The sequence below is a fragment of the Chiroxiphia lanceolata genome, chromosome 6 (assembly GCF_009829145.1).
Source record: "Chiroxiphia lanceolata isolate bChiLan1 chromosome 6, bChiLan1.pri, whole genome shotgun sequence".
NCBI lineage: Eukaryota > Metazoa > Chordata > Aves > Passeriformes > Pipridae > Chiroxiphia > Chiroxiphia lanceolata.
In genome coordinates, this window is record NC_045642.1 from 55224085 (window position 1) to 55239551 (window position 15467).

At 37.5% G+C, this 15467-nt stretch overlaps 1 protein-coding gene across 7 annotated transcripts in view; it reads left to right on the plus strand.

The window, feature by feature from the left end:
- Positions 1-15467, plus strand: part of KLC1 (kinesin light chain 1) — a 51016-nt gene that overhangs the window by 11811 nt on the left and 23738 nt on the right. For all 7 annotated transcript variants that reach the window (XM_032691195.1, XM_032691196.1, XM_032691191.1 and 4 more), the window contains exons 2-3: positions 11303-11564; positions 14798-15028. In XM_032691195.1, coding sequence (XP_032547086.1) covers positions 11304-11564; positions 14798-15028 — 492 coding nt within the window. In that variant the 5' untranslated portion in view covers position 11303. The remainder of the gene's footprint in view (positions 1-11302; positions 11565-14797; positions 15029-15467) is intronic.

Consider the following 15467-nt stretch of genomic DNA (forward strand, 5'->3'; position numbering starts at 1 on the left):
CAAACTGGATGTTCCTCCTTGCTCCCTGTCCCCAGTCATATTTAGTGTGTGTTTGGAGGGAGAAGGGTTGATTAAAGATGTGGGATTCCTCCCTGCCCCTCAGTGCAGAGGTTGGCACTGTGTAGTCATTTTAATGCAACTAGTGGGATGGTCATCTGTGAGGTTACAGACTTGAGCTGGGAGGAGGACTACAACCTCCTAAAATGCTTCTGCTCACAGAATAGGAGTATATAGTTGATCTCTAAAGATATAGTTGAACTGTTCTTCTCTTTCAGAGCTGGTTTATGTAGTTCCACAGGCCTGCAGCTTGTTCCATGTTCCTGTTCTACCAGCACATCTCACTGCTTGGCAGCCTGGGGAAATAGGTGTATTTTGAGCGTTTGTGTCCTGGACCTTTTCCTTTTCTGTCCCCTCACCTCTGACTGAAAAATAATCCAGTAAAAGGCACAAAATCTTGGTTTTGATTTATTATGGACAGTAGTGCTTGTGCTAGGATGATGGGGAATGTGAATGAAATGTATGGCTGGATGAGGAGCATCACCAGGTTATTATCTCTGGCCATAGCCTTGGTGAGTGAACAAATGCTCATGGTTTGGTGTTTGCACGAAGCCAGACCAGATGACTCAATGGCCATTTCTGTCTCTAAATTCCTCTGTACACAGAAGGCAATAATGTGTGGAAGATACAAGAATGTGCTGTTGTTTATATTTACAGCTTCCTTGGATGTAGTAGCCCAGTTGCATTCAGTATAATGAATATTACTGTACTGAAACACAGAGGGGTGCAGGAGTTATGATGATGTTTGGAAGTGTGTTAGGCATAAATGATAGTGACCTAGAAGTCTTGCTAGAGGTACGAATGAATGAATCCTCAGGAAGACATGGGTTTTTTTGAGGAGTGATATATATTGGAAGGGTTTGGTGTGCTAACCTGATCACTGTGCCTATTGTAAGGCAGAATTATGTCTAACAGAGAGGATGTGATAAAGCTGCTTCATAAGATTCTGGTCTGGGAGCATTCTGGAATGCAGGATACTGGTCCTTGGTTGGCATTCCCAAAGTCTTAAGAAATAGTGCAGAGATGACATGCAGTGTTTTGTTATGGTACTAGTAGATGTCATAGCCGGATTTTGTCATTATTTTTTGAATTGGTATTCCATTCTATACCTTATGAAAAGACAAGAGGCACCACAGGGTGACTTTGAATCAGAGTAATTTGATGTTACTTAATTACATCTCCTTTCCATTGTTCAGAAAAGAGATAAAGGCAGATTAATGAATCAATTACTCTGCTTTTAAATATTTTTATTCAGTTAGTATAAATCTCTCTCCCAGTACTTTTAAGTAAAGATTATATCCTGCATGTTGATTTTAGCACACACTTAAATTATTGTTGTTAAAATACATCATTTAACTTAAGAAAAAATTTCTTAAGTGTGTGCAGGATGCAGGTGGGAAGCAAAGATGAACAGCACAGTTTTGAAAGCAGCAGTCAGTGGGGTTTGAGTTACAGTGACTGCTGGTAATTTGTGTGGCCATTGAATTTTGATCCCCACCTGTTTGTTACGATAACAAATGGCCTGAAAATATGCTCGCTGGCTTTTTTCTTTTCTTTTCTTTTTTTTTTTTCTCTCAGCCTGTATTCTGGCTGCATATGAAGCAATACATGCCAGCACATGATATGGTGCTTTGAATGGCACAGCTGTTTTAGGAAGCCACTGTTCTGCCATCCTTTGGAGGAGGATGCTTTCAAAACATGTTCATCCAAGTGAGATGGTTTAAGAAATAACACTAAAACGTAACTTTAAACTTCTTTTGCGTTTATTTTCCAGTTAGTGTGTGCTCTTGTTCTGTGTCAGTCCACCAGAAGAGTGTTGTGCTGCAGCAGGATGGTGGGAACTGCCACACCAGTGGTGTTACCACAGCAAGGATTTCAGGAGTCCCAAAGGGTCACCCATTGCCCAGCACTAGCTAAGATAAATCATGAATGTGAAAGATCACTGGAGAGGGGGCTAGAGTTATGGTTTGGTCCTCAGATGTGAGTGCACACAATGTTAAGGGGCATTTGTAAAATGCTGGGTTAGGGCCTGCTGTACATCCTGGCCCAGTAAAGTTCAGACCATCTGAGTAAGACTTGCAGATTATGGAGTACTTAAAAGGAAATTATTTCCAAATCAGCTCTCTGCAGTAGTAGGTAAGAAACAGTGAGTGATACGAGGTTCTTTTTCTGGATGATTGCATCATTTTCTATGAAATTAAGTATGTAAAGTATAGAAAAAAATTAGTCTGATAATTGGTGATTGCCATCAAAAGTATCAATTTGATGTAATATTTTATGGGATAGCATTCATTTCTTCTTAATATTAATGCCTGAACAATTTAATTGTGAAACTTTTTCTGTAGTAATTTTGTAAGAATTAGGTTAGTGGGTTTGTATTTCTTTTTTTTAATAGCAGGATAAGCAGGAGGAAGCTGTTTTTCCTAAAGCTCAAAGGAAGACCCTACACAGTTTATGCATCTTAAAATGTAAACTATTAGATAGCTTCAAAGCCAGATTTAAGGACTTGTTAAATCTAAAGGCTGGTGTGTGCTGAAACAATGTTAGTGGATGCTCCATTTATGTCTGCAGAAGAAATTGCTGGTTTTCTTGTTTCAGTTCAAATAACCCTTCTCTTTGATGTCCTCAAGCGTGTAAAAGCAATGTAATCTGTACTCACAGTAAATTGTCAGCAAAGTTTCCCACATAATTCCAATGATACGAGACAAGATGTGGCCCTCTCTGCCCTTCCTGAATGCATTTTTTAGATGTTTTTAGGTATGCTATTAAAAGTAGATTTGGTTAAGATTATGGATGTGATGTTAGTAAGTGGTAGCTGATGGAGTTTTTAATGTATTATGGAAGTCTGATTTGATGGGAACATTCCTGTGCTTTTACCTAAGTGCTATTTAGAGCTTAGATAAATAGATAACGTAAATGGATGCTTACTTTCATTAGTCAATAAAGCAGTTCTTGTCCAAAAATAACACTGCAAAGTGAAAGAACTAGAGGCAAGCTCAAAAAATGTTTTGTCTACGCTACTGACAGCTTAAAATTCCAAGGCAAGTCACTTTGAAAAAGCTTTTGGTTTTACTGTACCCCTCTATCCCAGGCTCAGACTCTCTCACCAGCTAGAATCAGTCTTACCAAGACACTTACCAGGATTCACTGAAGACATGGTTGCATGAGTTGGCAAGTCCATGAAGAGCCAAGTGCCATTTTCACACAGAAAGAAATGTAGATTCATGGAATATTGAGGGAAAAACTGTGGAATTTGATAATGATGATGGATTTGTAACACAAACTGTCTTGACAGTATTTTTTTAAAAACACGGTCAAAATTTTTCTTCAATCCACTTACCGTACATAATTTATGAAGCATGTCTTTGTAACTACAAAATACTGAACTACAATACAATTTTTTGAACAATTAGCCCTGATGTGTCTTTGATTCTTGTGACAAGCCTTTTTAATAACTAAGGGTAAATGTGATTGCTTTTTAAGTGATTAAACTTCTGCCTTCTGATGCATTTAAATATGTTTATTCTGTTTTTATGTAACTACTCTTAATACAGTCACGGTCATTTTGTTGAAATGACCCAGTGAGGTGGGCGTTTTTGTCATAAGCAGAAGGCAAATCCTCTGTGGCCCAGGCTGGTATGTTGTCAGCATTTTAGGGAAGGCAGAAAGCTCTGCTTTCTCGAGGTCCATTGGTGGCAGCTTGGAAGTGTTTGTTTGTCCTCGCAGAAACTAAGGAAGTGCTTGCTTTGAAGGAGCCCAACAGACGCTGTTTGCTGTTGACACAGCAAAGGAGGCAACTCCCTTGCTCCAAGGGCTTGGAGACCTTGCAGCCTGTGCCTGTTCAGAGATTGCATGGACATAACTAAAATCTTAAAAATCAGCAGTAGAGGTCTTTGCCCAACACTACCAAGCAGTGAAAGAGGTTTGTATTTGTTTTTTTAACTCTGGAAAAGAATGGGGTTTAGATCTTGCCACAAGGTCTTAGGGGTAGGTATGTTGTTTCAGGCTTTGAGTAAGGAAGTTATGTACCACCAGCCTGTAACAGATGATAGTAACTTCGATTAACAAAAGAGTTGATCAGGTGTACCTTCTTGAAAGTGGGGCTTTTAGTGCAGTTGCTCTGGACTCCTGACTGTGTCTGCTGAACTGCCTTAGACACACACACACCTGTCAGATTTCTTTTGCGCTTTCTTCAGCTTTGACGAAGAGTAATCTTTGATGTGACAACAAATGCATGGAAGGATCTTAGTATACACCCAGCTTTATTTGAAACCTGAGATGTTAAAAGGGCTTGGGAATGTATACAGAGAATAAATTTTTTTTATTTTACTTGCTTATGGTACATGTGGACTGATTGTAGGGTCTAAACAGATGACACCTTTCAGAGAAAGAGCATCTACACTGATTTTAGGACATGTTACTATTCTGTGTTTTAGTAACTCTCTGTTTTTAGGCCTTCAGAAAGGTAAAATGTAGTTGGTTGGATATGCCAGAAAGAGGATACTTTCCCTTGATCCGTTTTACACAAGTAGTGGGGGTAGTCACATCGTGTGCAGGTCTCTGTCTGCTGCAGTATGTGAGCAGGAGGAGCACGGTGGGATTTGGCCTGCAGCATTAGGGAATTCCATATATGCTTTAATCTAAAAGAGATTTTGGAAATAGATTGACAGGTCATCTGGCTTGTCTGCAGTTAAAAGGATACAGATTTGCTGTATCATGATAATTGCAATGCCAGCTAGTAGCTAGTGTTTATTCAGTGCAGTACTGTCAAGGGATTGACACCATAATCTTTTCTTTAAGAGGGAGAAAAATCTGTGTAGTTACAGAATGCTTTTATGTCACTGACTACTTTAATACTGTGTGAGGATTTTTTTCTGAATTAACCATTTCAGCAGGAAGTAATTTTAATGAAAATAGTTTGCTACAAAAGAAGGCAGGCTGAGGGCCGAAATTACTCTCAAGGGTTTTTATCTGTTATTCTTAAAATGTGTAAAAGTATTGATTTCAAAATAGTGTTATTTATCTGTAAGAGTCCAGATACAATTGCTGAGAAACAGTATACGCTTCACTAGTGTTAAAGTAGCTATAGAAATCTAAATAAAAGGACTCTGCAGCAGAGCAAATCTTCATAGCTTGTACTTTCTCAGCAGTGCAAATCATCTTAGCTTGTGCTTTCTCAAAGAGAATTGTCAGCATCCTCCTTGCTAAGGGTTTTATAGGAGCTATTTTTGCTATCATCTCTTTTTTTAGCAAATATAGTTTGTTAGCCTGCTTTTGTCCTTAATAATTTTTTCATCTTCCAAAGAATTCCAAGGTGTCCCCTGAAATGTATGATTTTTTTTTTTCTGTGGCAGGCTCCAACGTTTACAAGATTCCAAGATTTATCAAGGTAGACACAGTGGCTTATGTTCTTCAGCTAAACAAGTGCATAATCCTCTTCACTTAAACATAGTTTAATGCAGTGCATTGGCTTATTGATAACCATTGGGGTTTCCCAGAGCCTGACAGTGTTTTTCAGAGATGGATGCTGTTGTGGTGCAGCCTCTTCCCACTGATGCCATGTGGAGAGTAGGCTGCTGCTGGCAGTCTTGACAGAAAAGCAACACCCATGTTAGTCTGGTGGAAATCTCTGCCTGTATTTCTGGTGTTTTACACTTTTTAGTCAAGCTGTCCTCTGCTTACTGGGCATTTCTTCAGAAATTGGTGGACTTAACTTTATAAATGCTAGAACTTTGCAAGTTATGAATGAGTGTCCAGTTTGCCTACCAGCACAAACATCTTGTGGTGGTAAGGGTTATAGGTCAAATTATGAATGTGATTCTGAGCTTTTCCTGGAATATGTGCTGTTGACATTAAAGGGCTACAAATGTCTTTTTTATAGTATTTACCTTGCATACCTTTATTTTAAATCAAGTAGTAGGTCAGACTTCTGCATTCAGTATTAGCTCCGAGTTGAAGGCTGACAGAAAGAGCACAGTAAGATTTTTTTAAAATTCAGATGCTTGTTAGTAGGAAGTTGGTAGAAAAAAGTGACTCCCCTTGGTAGAGGGGCAGTTGCTCTGTAGCTTCATGTTGGTTGCTAGTCATGAACAGCTCCATCTTCTTACCTGCCTCTGGTCAGTGATTCACAGCCTCCAGGATGTGCTGCTAATTGTCCTCTCCGAGTGGTTTTTGATGTAGCCTGTGTTACCTGAGTGCTAAATTGTGAGGATGCTTTTTGAGAACACATATTTGGAAACCTGAGGCAGTGCAGAAGTGCAGCAGTATTCTGTTTATAGAACTGGGTCAGTGAGTGTGCCTTCAGTCTGACCTCCAACAGGATGCTGTTTGCAGGTGCAGTTCCAGATTTTCTATTCTGTGTCGATTCAGATATAGATGATGAAAAGAGTGATGGATGGATAGCACTGGCAGTAAAGCTACAATCCTGAATATGTCAAGAGGAAAAAGCTACTTTGATTCTTTTGGGGGGTTAGAGATAATGTATTGGAATAAAATAAAGGCAAATCAAACAAAAGAGCGAACAATTATAAATTTCCTTATGTATGGGAATGTGACTTGTGATGGCAGAAATAGGCTCACAGAGAAAGAGAAATTAACATCTTATATTAAAAAAAAAGAAAGTGATCGTTGTTCCTTCAGACTTGGAGATTTCTGACTGTAAACGGTAACAAATATATTCAAACCAGAGTGTTTGTTATCCGAGTCATTTGACAAATACCTTTCTAAATGTATGAAAGGCATCCGTGGGTGATTCATCCTTGTCGTTTCTACGTTTGGCTGAGTTGCTTTAGGGAAGAGTGCAGTTAATGCAGTGTTTGACACACGACTCAGTCCCTCCACAGACTGTTTTTCATCTCTTGCCTTTGTTGGCGATTTTCTTTTTGTGCTTGCAAGGCCTGTGATGTTTTGAGGATTGTTTGAGAAGGCAGTTTTCCACATTATGAAGATTAGCAGTTAAAGCAGCTCTGTAGTATTTGAAGATGGTGCATTCCATGATGTAATGAGACGTGTTCGTGGTCTGAGCAGGGAATTAATGATTTGTAATTTGCAGCTCATACAGAATTGAAGCAAGCACATGGCAGATGTAGGATGCTGAGCCTTGACATTTAATTAAGGGGGAACTAAGAGTGAAATTAGGGTTAAAAGCCCTGAAAAGACTGATTATTGTTACAAAACAGAGACCTGATAGGTACATACTAGAGATACAAAAAGCTCAAATCAGTATATACTGTAACTGTGTGGAATTTGCAGTGCACATAGATGACTGGTATGGCTTGAGACAGTCTTGTAGCAGCTTTTACTGTTAGGAAGATGATTTTCTTTTATGCAAACACATTATTCTGTAATTTTCAGCTATGCTGTTTGCCAGCTGTATATTCAGAGGATAAAGTCAAGGGAGAATTTGGCTTGACACAGCAATTTAGACTTCGGGGGTTTTGAAATTTATTTGTTTTTAATTGTGTTTTGAAGCAATAATGATCAGACACTAGATACATTAAAAATTTATCTCCCAAGCTTTTAGTACTTGAAACCTATTAAATAATGAAAATATCAATACAGAGAGAGGGAATCCTTAGGGATTCATCACAAGGAAAAAAACCCAAACTGGTATGGTTTTGTTTATTTTTCTTTCGGATCTGTGCTAATCTTTAGTCAAGGAAAAAAAATCTTGTAGGTTTTTTAGAATAAAATTCTTCCTTGATAGGTTTTCCTACGCAAAGAGGGATTCATATGTTTGTGTTTTGGCTCAAGAATATTTTGAGGTGATGTGCAGGAAAATGACACTTCCTTAAAAGTAACTGAGTAGGAAAAGCTATTTTGTTTAAGAGATCCTTAAATATGAGTTGAAGAGCTTAAGTAGCTAGTTGTGATGTGTGTATGTCTGTAGGAGAATTTAGGCACAAATTGTGATGTCAGCATTACTAGTGCAGTTGTTTTGAAAGTTTTATGAATAACAAAATACTTAAACTGATTAAAGATAACAGCCACTTAAGTCGTTTGTATATGATGGGATTATCCCAGTGGTTACAGGACTGAAATACAGGAGGCTTGGCTCTGCTTCCTTTATGCTTTCTTTGGTTCATCCATTTCTTTGATTTGAGTTTATGTTGCAAAGTTTTGTGGAAACCTCTTTAGTAGGTGTCATTGCAGGGCTTTTTATGTCGATCTGTCAAAGTTATTTAATTTTTATGTGGTTTAAGAAGGTTGCTTGATTTTTTTTAAAAAAAGTGTTGGAAAGCACTAAGTTACTTTTGTACTTCAGTAAAGTCTATATTGTCAAAAACAAACAAGGAAGGTAATACTCAAGATTTATGTGGGCACATACTTAATAAGAAACGTAAATTTCTTAAGCCAGCAGGTGAGTTTGTAACTCTGGCTACATTACATTTTTTTTCTCATCCAAAATTATGTTTTCCAAATAAACTTTTCTGCATCTTGATTCTTTGTTTTGTTTTCAATTGTACACTGAGTTATAAAATAGTGGTTTAATCTATAATTCCTGTTTTAGGTAAAATTTTCAGTGTCAGGATAAAAATGACAGGAGCTTAAGAAGCCTTTGCCTGTGCCCTTTTTCTTCTCTAGGGAAAAAGTATAGGAAGAAGGAGTTAACATTTTTTGAAAAGTGACAATAGGAAGGCAGGGTACGTTTTGTCTCTTTTCCTCTGTATACATCCTACACACAAACTTAAATTTGTTGGCTTCCTCTATGGGGTTTGCTGCCTTGGGATATGCAAATCTAATAGTATGTATTAACATATGTTGCTTGATGAATAGGGAATTACCTTTTGTAAAATATATTAAAAAAATAATGGAAATAGCATCACACCTTCACGCTACTCTTAAAGGATATTTATTCATTTTACTCCTACAAAGAATCAGATCTGATAGGATGACAAATTACACGTTTGTTATGCTCCTATTTTCTAAATTATTCTCCCAAACACAATCTATGAAACTCTGAACAGCATTGTCCAAATTTTCTGTAGTGTTTTATGCAGAGGTCTTTTAAACAGACACCCTACAAAACCTATGCCAAAAGTTGTATTCGTGTGAGCAGGAGAGATTGGGATTGTAACAGTTCTAACCACAGGACACTTGAGAATTATTCTCCTGGCTGCATGGACTGTCAGGTCAGTCTGTGTCTTGATGCAGCTTTTGACTTGACTCCAGCTACAGCATGGTTTGCTGAGGCAGTGGAAGCTTTTAGCTGCATTTGGTTTGGAATGAGGTGACTAAAGAAAATCTGGAGCACCGGATTTAGACAGCAGGTATTAGTAAAGCAGGTCTGCTGCTGGGATGCTTTTAAGTATGTTTTTGCCCCATTCGGTTTAAACCTGCTTTTCCTCTCTTCAAAAGCTGCTGTGCTGGCTTAGCCATCCTTAATTGCTACTTCAGTGTATTTAGCCAGGGCTGTGGACCTGATCTGACAACCTTCTTTTCCTCACGATAACAAATCAGTGTCCTGGTTTCAGATCTTAGCTGTAACTGTGCACACAGATGTGTGTTTAGGCTGGATTTCGTATGTCACACAGGTGCTTACTTTCCAGGCTACTTCATTCTTTTTTTATGAAGACATGGCCATTGCAAGGCCTAATGTACTTCTCGGTGTGAGTTTCTGAGTTTTGTGTAACAGGGAGTGGGTGCTAATTTATCAGTATTCATTGGGAAATGTGTAAAAATCCTTCTCCTCATCAGCTTTTCATGAGTTAATTTCTTATGTCATGCTAGATTAGCTGTTTTATACAGATTTATATGCTCCATATGTGAATATGAAGTTCTTGTATTGAACTGGGGTAAAACTAAATTCACTGCTTCCCCAAATTAACTGTGTTTTGAGACAGTTGATTATTACAAAATAAACCAATGTCATGTACAGCTTTTTTTTTTTTTTTTGGTAACAAATGGATCTGTGCCTTTTGGGTATTTCATTGCAGGAGATCATAGCAGAGAGGGTAATTTGAGTACATATAAACTGAAGGAACAGTCTTTTATTTTTAATGTAATACAAGTGCATAAGAGCACATCTTCTGGCTGTTGTCATGATGTGCATATTGCATGTTCCTTATAGCAGTTTTAATTCAATATTTAAGTGGATGTAATTTTTTTTCTTCTAAAACTACACTTGTTTCTGTTTTAATACAGTTTAATTAACATTAAATGTTAGTTTATCAATGCTTCCCCAAGTGTCTTTACATAGATGTGATAATTTGTTGCTCTTGAAAAATCTTTCTTATTTCATTGTAATTTCTACTTCCTGGTTCACTCAGAGATATAAATATATTAAGTGTAAAGGAGTAATTTCTCAGTTCTCGTTATTTTCATTACAGAACATTTTTCTGGTGACATTTAAAAAAGGTCAAATTGTTTGCATAAACCTGTTTGTCACTTCAGTAACAGCACGTGTGATAAGTTTCCTGAGTTTCTAAACTTTTTTGGATCTTCATTTGCATTTCGTAGAGATGTTGACAAACATTCAGAAATTTGCTATCCTTAATGTAGGGCACAAGATACTGACAAAATGGCACCAGTGAAATGCTTCTTGCAAGGGTTGTGTTACACAAACTGCTTTTTCCAGCATGAGACAGCTGTTGCATCTTGCTCAAAACAGCTGCATCTAGACCTGTAGGCAATTGGATGTCTATGTGTAGCTGTAGAGTTACAATAATGAATGTAAAATAGTCTTGGAGGGAAAATATGTAGTCATAACAGTTTTTGTAGCCTTGGGAAAGGATGACTTTTTTCTCATAATTGATTGATCAACCCTTTTAGAAGTCTGGATGGTATTTCTTCAAATTCTTCAAGCTCTATTTTGTGGTTATTTTTAGAGTTCTAGATCAGCAGCACCTGCAAATAGCTATATTTATTACAGTGTCTGTTTTATACACCAGCTACTTTCGTACCAGTTTTTGCACAAACCAGAATCCTGGAGGTGCAGCCCTGTTCTTCAGTGCTCCTTAGAAATTCTTCTGCCATACTGTAGTCTGTATTTTATTTTGTGGTGTTGTCTGATTCATGAATGAGTGTTAATATTAAGTCTGGAAGTAGAAACTGGAAAACTTGAAACACTGTTCAAACCCAGAACTTAGAACGTTGTAAAAGTTGTATACAAATATAATTGCATTCCGAATATACATTTCAAATTTGTATGTTTAAATGGCTTCTTAAAAGAAAACTTCATTCATTTAGAGAGAATTACTTGTTTTATTTTTACTTTCGTATTAACAAGCGTACTCTTCCATTTCAGAATGTATGAAAACATGTCCACAATGGTGTATTTAAAGGAAGAGAAGTTGGAGAAGCTTACTCAAGATGAAATCATTGCCAAAACTAAGCAAGTGATCAATGGACTAGAGGCACTGAAGAATGAACACAATTCAATTTTACAGAGCTTACTTGAAACACTGAAATGTTTGAAGAAAGATGATGAAACTAATCTGGTTGAAGAAAAATCAAACATGATTCGAAAGTCGCTGGAAATGCTGGAGCTTGGCCTTAGTGAAGCACAGGTAAAATTGCAGTAAAAATAGAGCTTTTCAGACCTTGAGGATTTGCATTTGCCTTACTGGGTATTAGTAAAATGTGCTGGGACATTTACATTTTTCTTGTATGTTAAGGAAGACTGCTCTAATTAATAGAGGTACTTACTGTTTGTCTTGCCGTGTTACTGAACTAATTGTGCATTCAGTGTTAAAGCACTGAAGCTCTTAACTGAGCTCCTCTATATGTCAGTGAGACAGTTATATTTTCTGTTTGGACTTTTCCACAGCATTAGGCAGGTAATGTTCGAGCAGCTCAAGAACTGAGCAGTGACATGTTAACTCTAAATTATTGCAAAGGAAGGTCTCACACGTACTTCCACACACATAAATGAATTTGCTCCAGCCTTTGAGCTCTGACACAACCTTAAATTCTGTGTTTATATTCCCTTGATTCTGAGATTCCTTATAGTAACTCATGCTGCTCCTAGAGCTTAAGAATCTCTAATGCTTATTAAAATTTTACTAAACCAGAATTGAATCTAAAACATTTCAAAAGTTAAGAATTGAGTGCAGAATCTGAACAGCTTTCCTTGGTGCGTTAGAGAAAGGACTCTGAGCTAATTTGGGAGAACTCTCTTAGTCAAGGAAGGTATCTTGTGCAGAAGACGAGTGAAAAGATGCATGTTTAGTTGGGCTGTCAGGACTATGTTTACAGTACAACTTTAGGGTATTTTGTACTAGATCAAAAACCTGAAACGATGTGATGTGACAGTCACCAGTGTAAAATGGCAGAGTGCTCACAAATGAATTGAAAATGCCAATGAGTTGGTTCTATATTAATAGAGAATACTAATAGGCTGTATTAATATAGAATATAGGCTTTATATTGGTCTATAGCTGTGCACAGACTTCTCATCTGGATTGAGCTATTATTGCTTGGTGATCTGGAAGCTGTGTGCATTGGATCGTGGTGAATTGAGACTGAGAGAATGAAATATGGGTTACCAGACATGGGAACTTAGAAGCCCTGGACATTATGGTACAGACTGTCAGGCCTTATTATGTTATACAAGCTGTGATCCCTCGTATTGGGAGGAAATACTAGAAGATACATGGAATAAAATTGCAGTAGTCGAGTTACCTTTAATGGTTGTTTGTAGAAGATCTGTGAGTGAATTAAAAACTTCTCTCTCCTAACTTTGACGTGGTATTGGGACTCTGAAAAGCTGCTTCTGATTCTTGGCTCTGTCACATTCAGCAGCCTCAGTTGCACTTGTTCCTGCCTTGTTTGCTTCACCTGGTGCTTTGTGAACTGTGGTGGTGAGGAGCCAAGAAGTCTTCATGTGCTGCCTTTGTTAGGAAGCCAATTACACTTCAAACTACTGCTCTCAGACTCGATAAGGCTACTCTTCCTGCAGCTTTGAGTTGTAACAATGTAGTAATTTTTTGTGGTTGTTTATTTAAATTGAGAAATGGAAATACCTTATAGATTTTTTTTTTTGTGATATGCATGTAGGTCTGGTGACATAAGTGTTATTTCCATGAAAATGAAACTAACTTTTCTGAAGAAGTGATCAGACTTTTTCCTTTCAGTTAATTCTAAAGTAAGATTACAAAAGATTTTAATTTGCCATTGTAGCTTGTTCAATGTTTGAGTATGTTGACCTTATTACCACAACTTTCCTGAATGTACTTTCTGATGTTACAAATGCCACTGTTTGAATAGACCAGGTAATTTAAAATGCTGGGTATTTAATATGTAAATAGGTGGGTGCTGAAGTCTGGAGATTTGGACTAATTTGGAAATTATACCTGGAGTTTTTCTTACCTTTATAGGAAAAAGTTGTTTGTAAAGGCTTGATGAATTTTTTGACACCTGAAATTTCAGCTAAGGACACCATCTGTTTCACATTAAATACTTAGTTTAAAACCACTTAAAGGTAACTTTGTTTTAAAAAAAGCATGGAATTGAGGAGATGAAATACTAGTAACTTGGGGGCATCAAACTGATCTAAGAGATTTGTATTCTCACCAGTGGTCCACTCTTACAAGTTGTGCTTCCTGGGAACTGTTCTGCATATGTCAGTGGGAGATTGCATAAACAGTGAAGGGAGAATATCTTCTGCTGCAAGTGTTTGGCTTTCATTTAATAAGCTCCTTTTTCATTTAACTTTGCAGACTGCTTTTATGGCTGTTCTGTTTTTGTCCTTGATATGACTGGGTTTGAATGTCTGCACTCTCAAGCTTATAAGTAATATGAAGTGCTTATATATATTGTGTGATCAATGGCACATTTAGAGCTCAGTAGTGTAACTGTCCCTTTGAAGTATCATCGTTATGCTGAGGTGTTCATCCTTATGAACTGGAAGCAAACGAATCCTCCTCTGTCTGGAAGCTGCTAAATTAGGACTCCGTGTTAGTTCTTAGGTTATTTTTGTGATCCTTCAAGTTAAAAGTGCTCCATTTCATGTTAGTAGAACAAATAGTTCATTAATTCCAGTTCATTAATCTAGTTCAAATTTTTCATATATTTTAAGATTATATTTAATTTTCAGGGAATTCTAAAACAATTTAAACTTCTGATAGCATCATGGAAAACAGTCATTAATAAGAAGTTCCTCTAGGTTGGGAGCCCCAGCATAGGAAGGACGTGGTGCAAGTCCAGAGGAGGCCATGAAGATACTAAGAGGGCTGGAGCACCTCTGCTGTGAAGGCAGGCTGAGAGAGCTGGGATAGTTTAGCCTGGAGAAGAGAAGGCTCTGAGGAGACCTTACAGTCAATTCCTGTACCTAAATGGGCTAGAAGAGAGATGGAGATGGAATTTTACAATGTAGTGATGGGACATGCATTAATGGCTTCAAACTGAGAGAGAGTAGGTTTAGATTGGATGTAAGGAAGAAATTGTTCCCTATGAGGATGGTGAGACACTGGAACAGCTTGCCTAGAGAAGTTGTGGGTACTGCATTCTTGGAAGTGTTGAAGGCCAGGTTTGATCAGCCTGGTCTTGTGGAAGGTGTCCCTGCCCGTGGCAGGGAATTGGAATTAGATGATCTTTAAAGTCCTTCCCAACCCAAACTATTCTGTGATTTTAACTGGTAAAAGAATTTCAAGGAACAGTGAGAACAGATCTGTAAAGAAGAGAAATGTGAATGTTTACCAAGATTTCACAGCTGTCAGGTTTAAATAATAAAAGGCTTTTATGTTAAATATAGGACTGGATTCTAGGGGAAGTAAGTCATGTGACACCTTCTGCTTTTTAGGTAATGATGGCCTTGTCAAATCACTTAAATGCAGTGGAATCAGAGAAGCAGAAACTGCGTGCTCAGGTTCGCCGGCTGTGCCAGGAAAATCAGTGGCTACGGGATGAACTAGCCAATACACAGCAGAAACTACAGAAAAGTGAGCAGTCTGTGGCTCAGCTGGAGGAAGAAAAGAAACATCTAGAATTCATGAATCAGTTAAAAAAATATGACGATGACATTTCACCATCAGTAAGTAGCTGTATAGTAAAAAGCACCTTGCATTTACTTGTGTTGTAACCTGCCTGTTTAGCAAGAAATAACAGATATATTTTGTCTTCAACATAAACTTGTCATTAAAATTCTTACCTTGTACCAGTGTCACATAGGTTGCAGAATGATTCTGACTTCATTCTTTTAAATTTTAAGAGAGTATGTATTTTACTGTCTGTAGATCATAAAATACATGAGGCTCAAAATCCATAAATACTCATTTACTATCACCTATGCTTAAAAAGTGTGAAGAACTGAACCAACCCAAAATCTCACTTCTATAAATTCAGCAGGTGAAATAAGTGGGGAATGTAAGCTATGAGAGATCCTAAGTAACTTAGGCTTATTTTGACTGCAGGAAAAATACTTAATTTTCATCCAGTGAAATCAGTTTTTAGCTTTTGTATCTGTTGAGAAT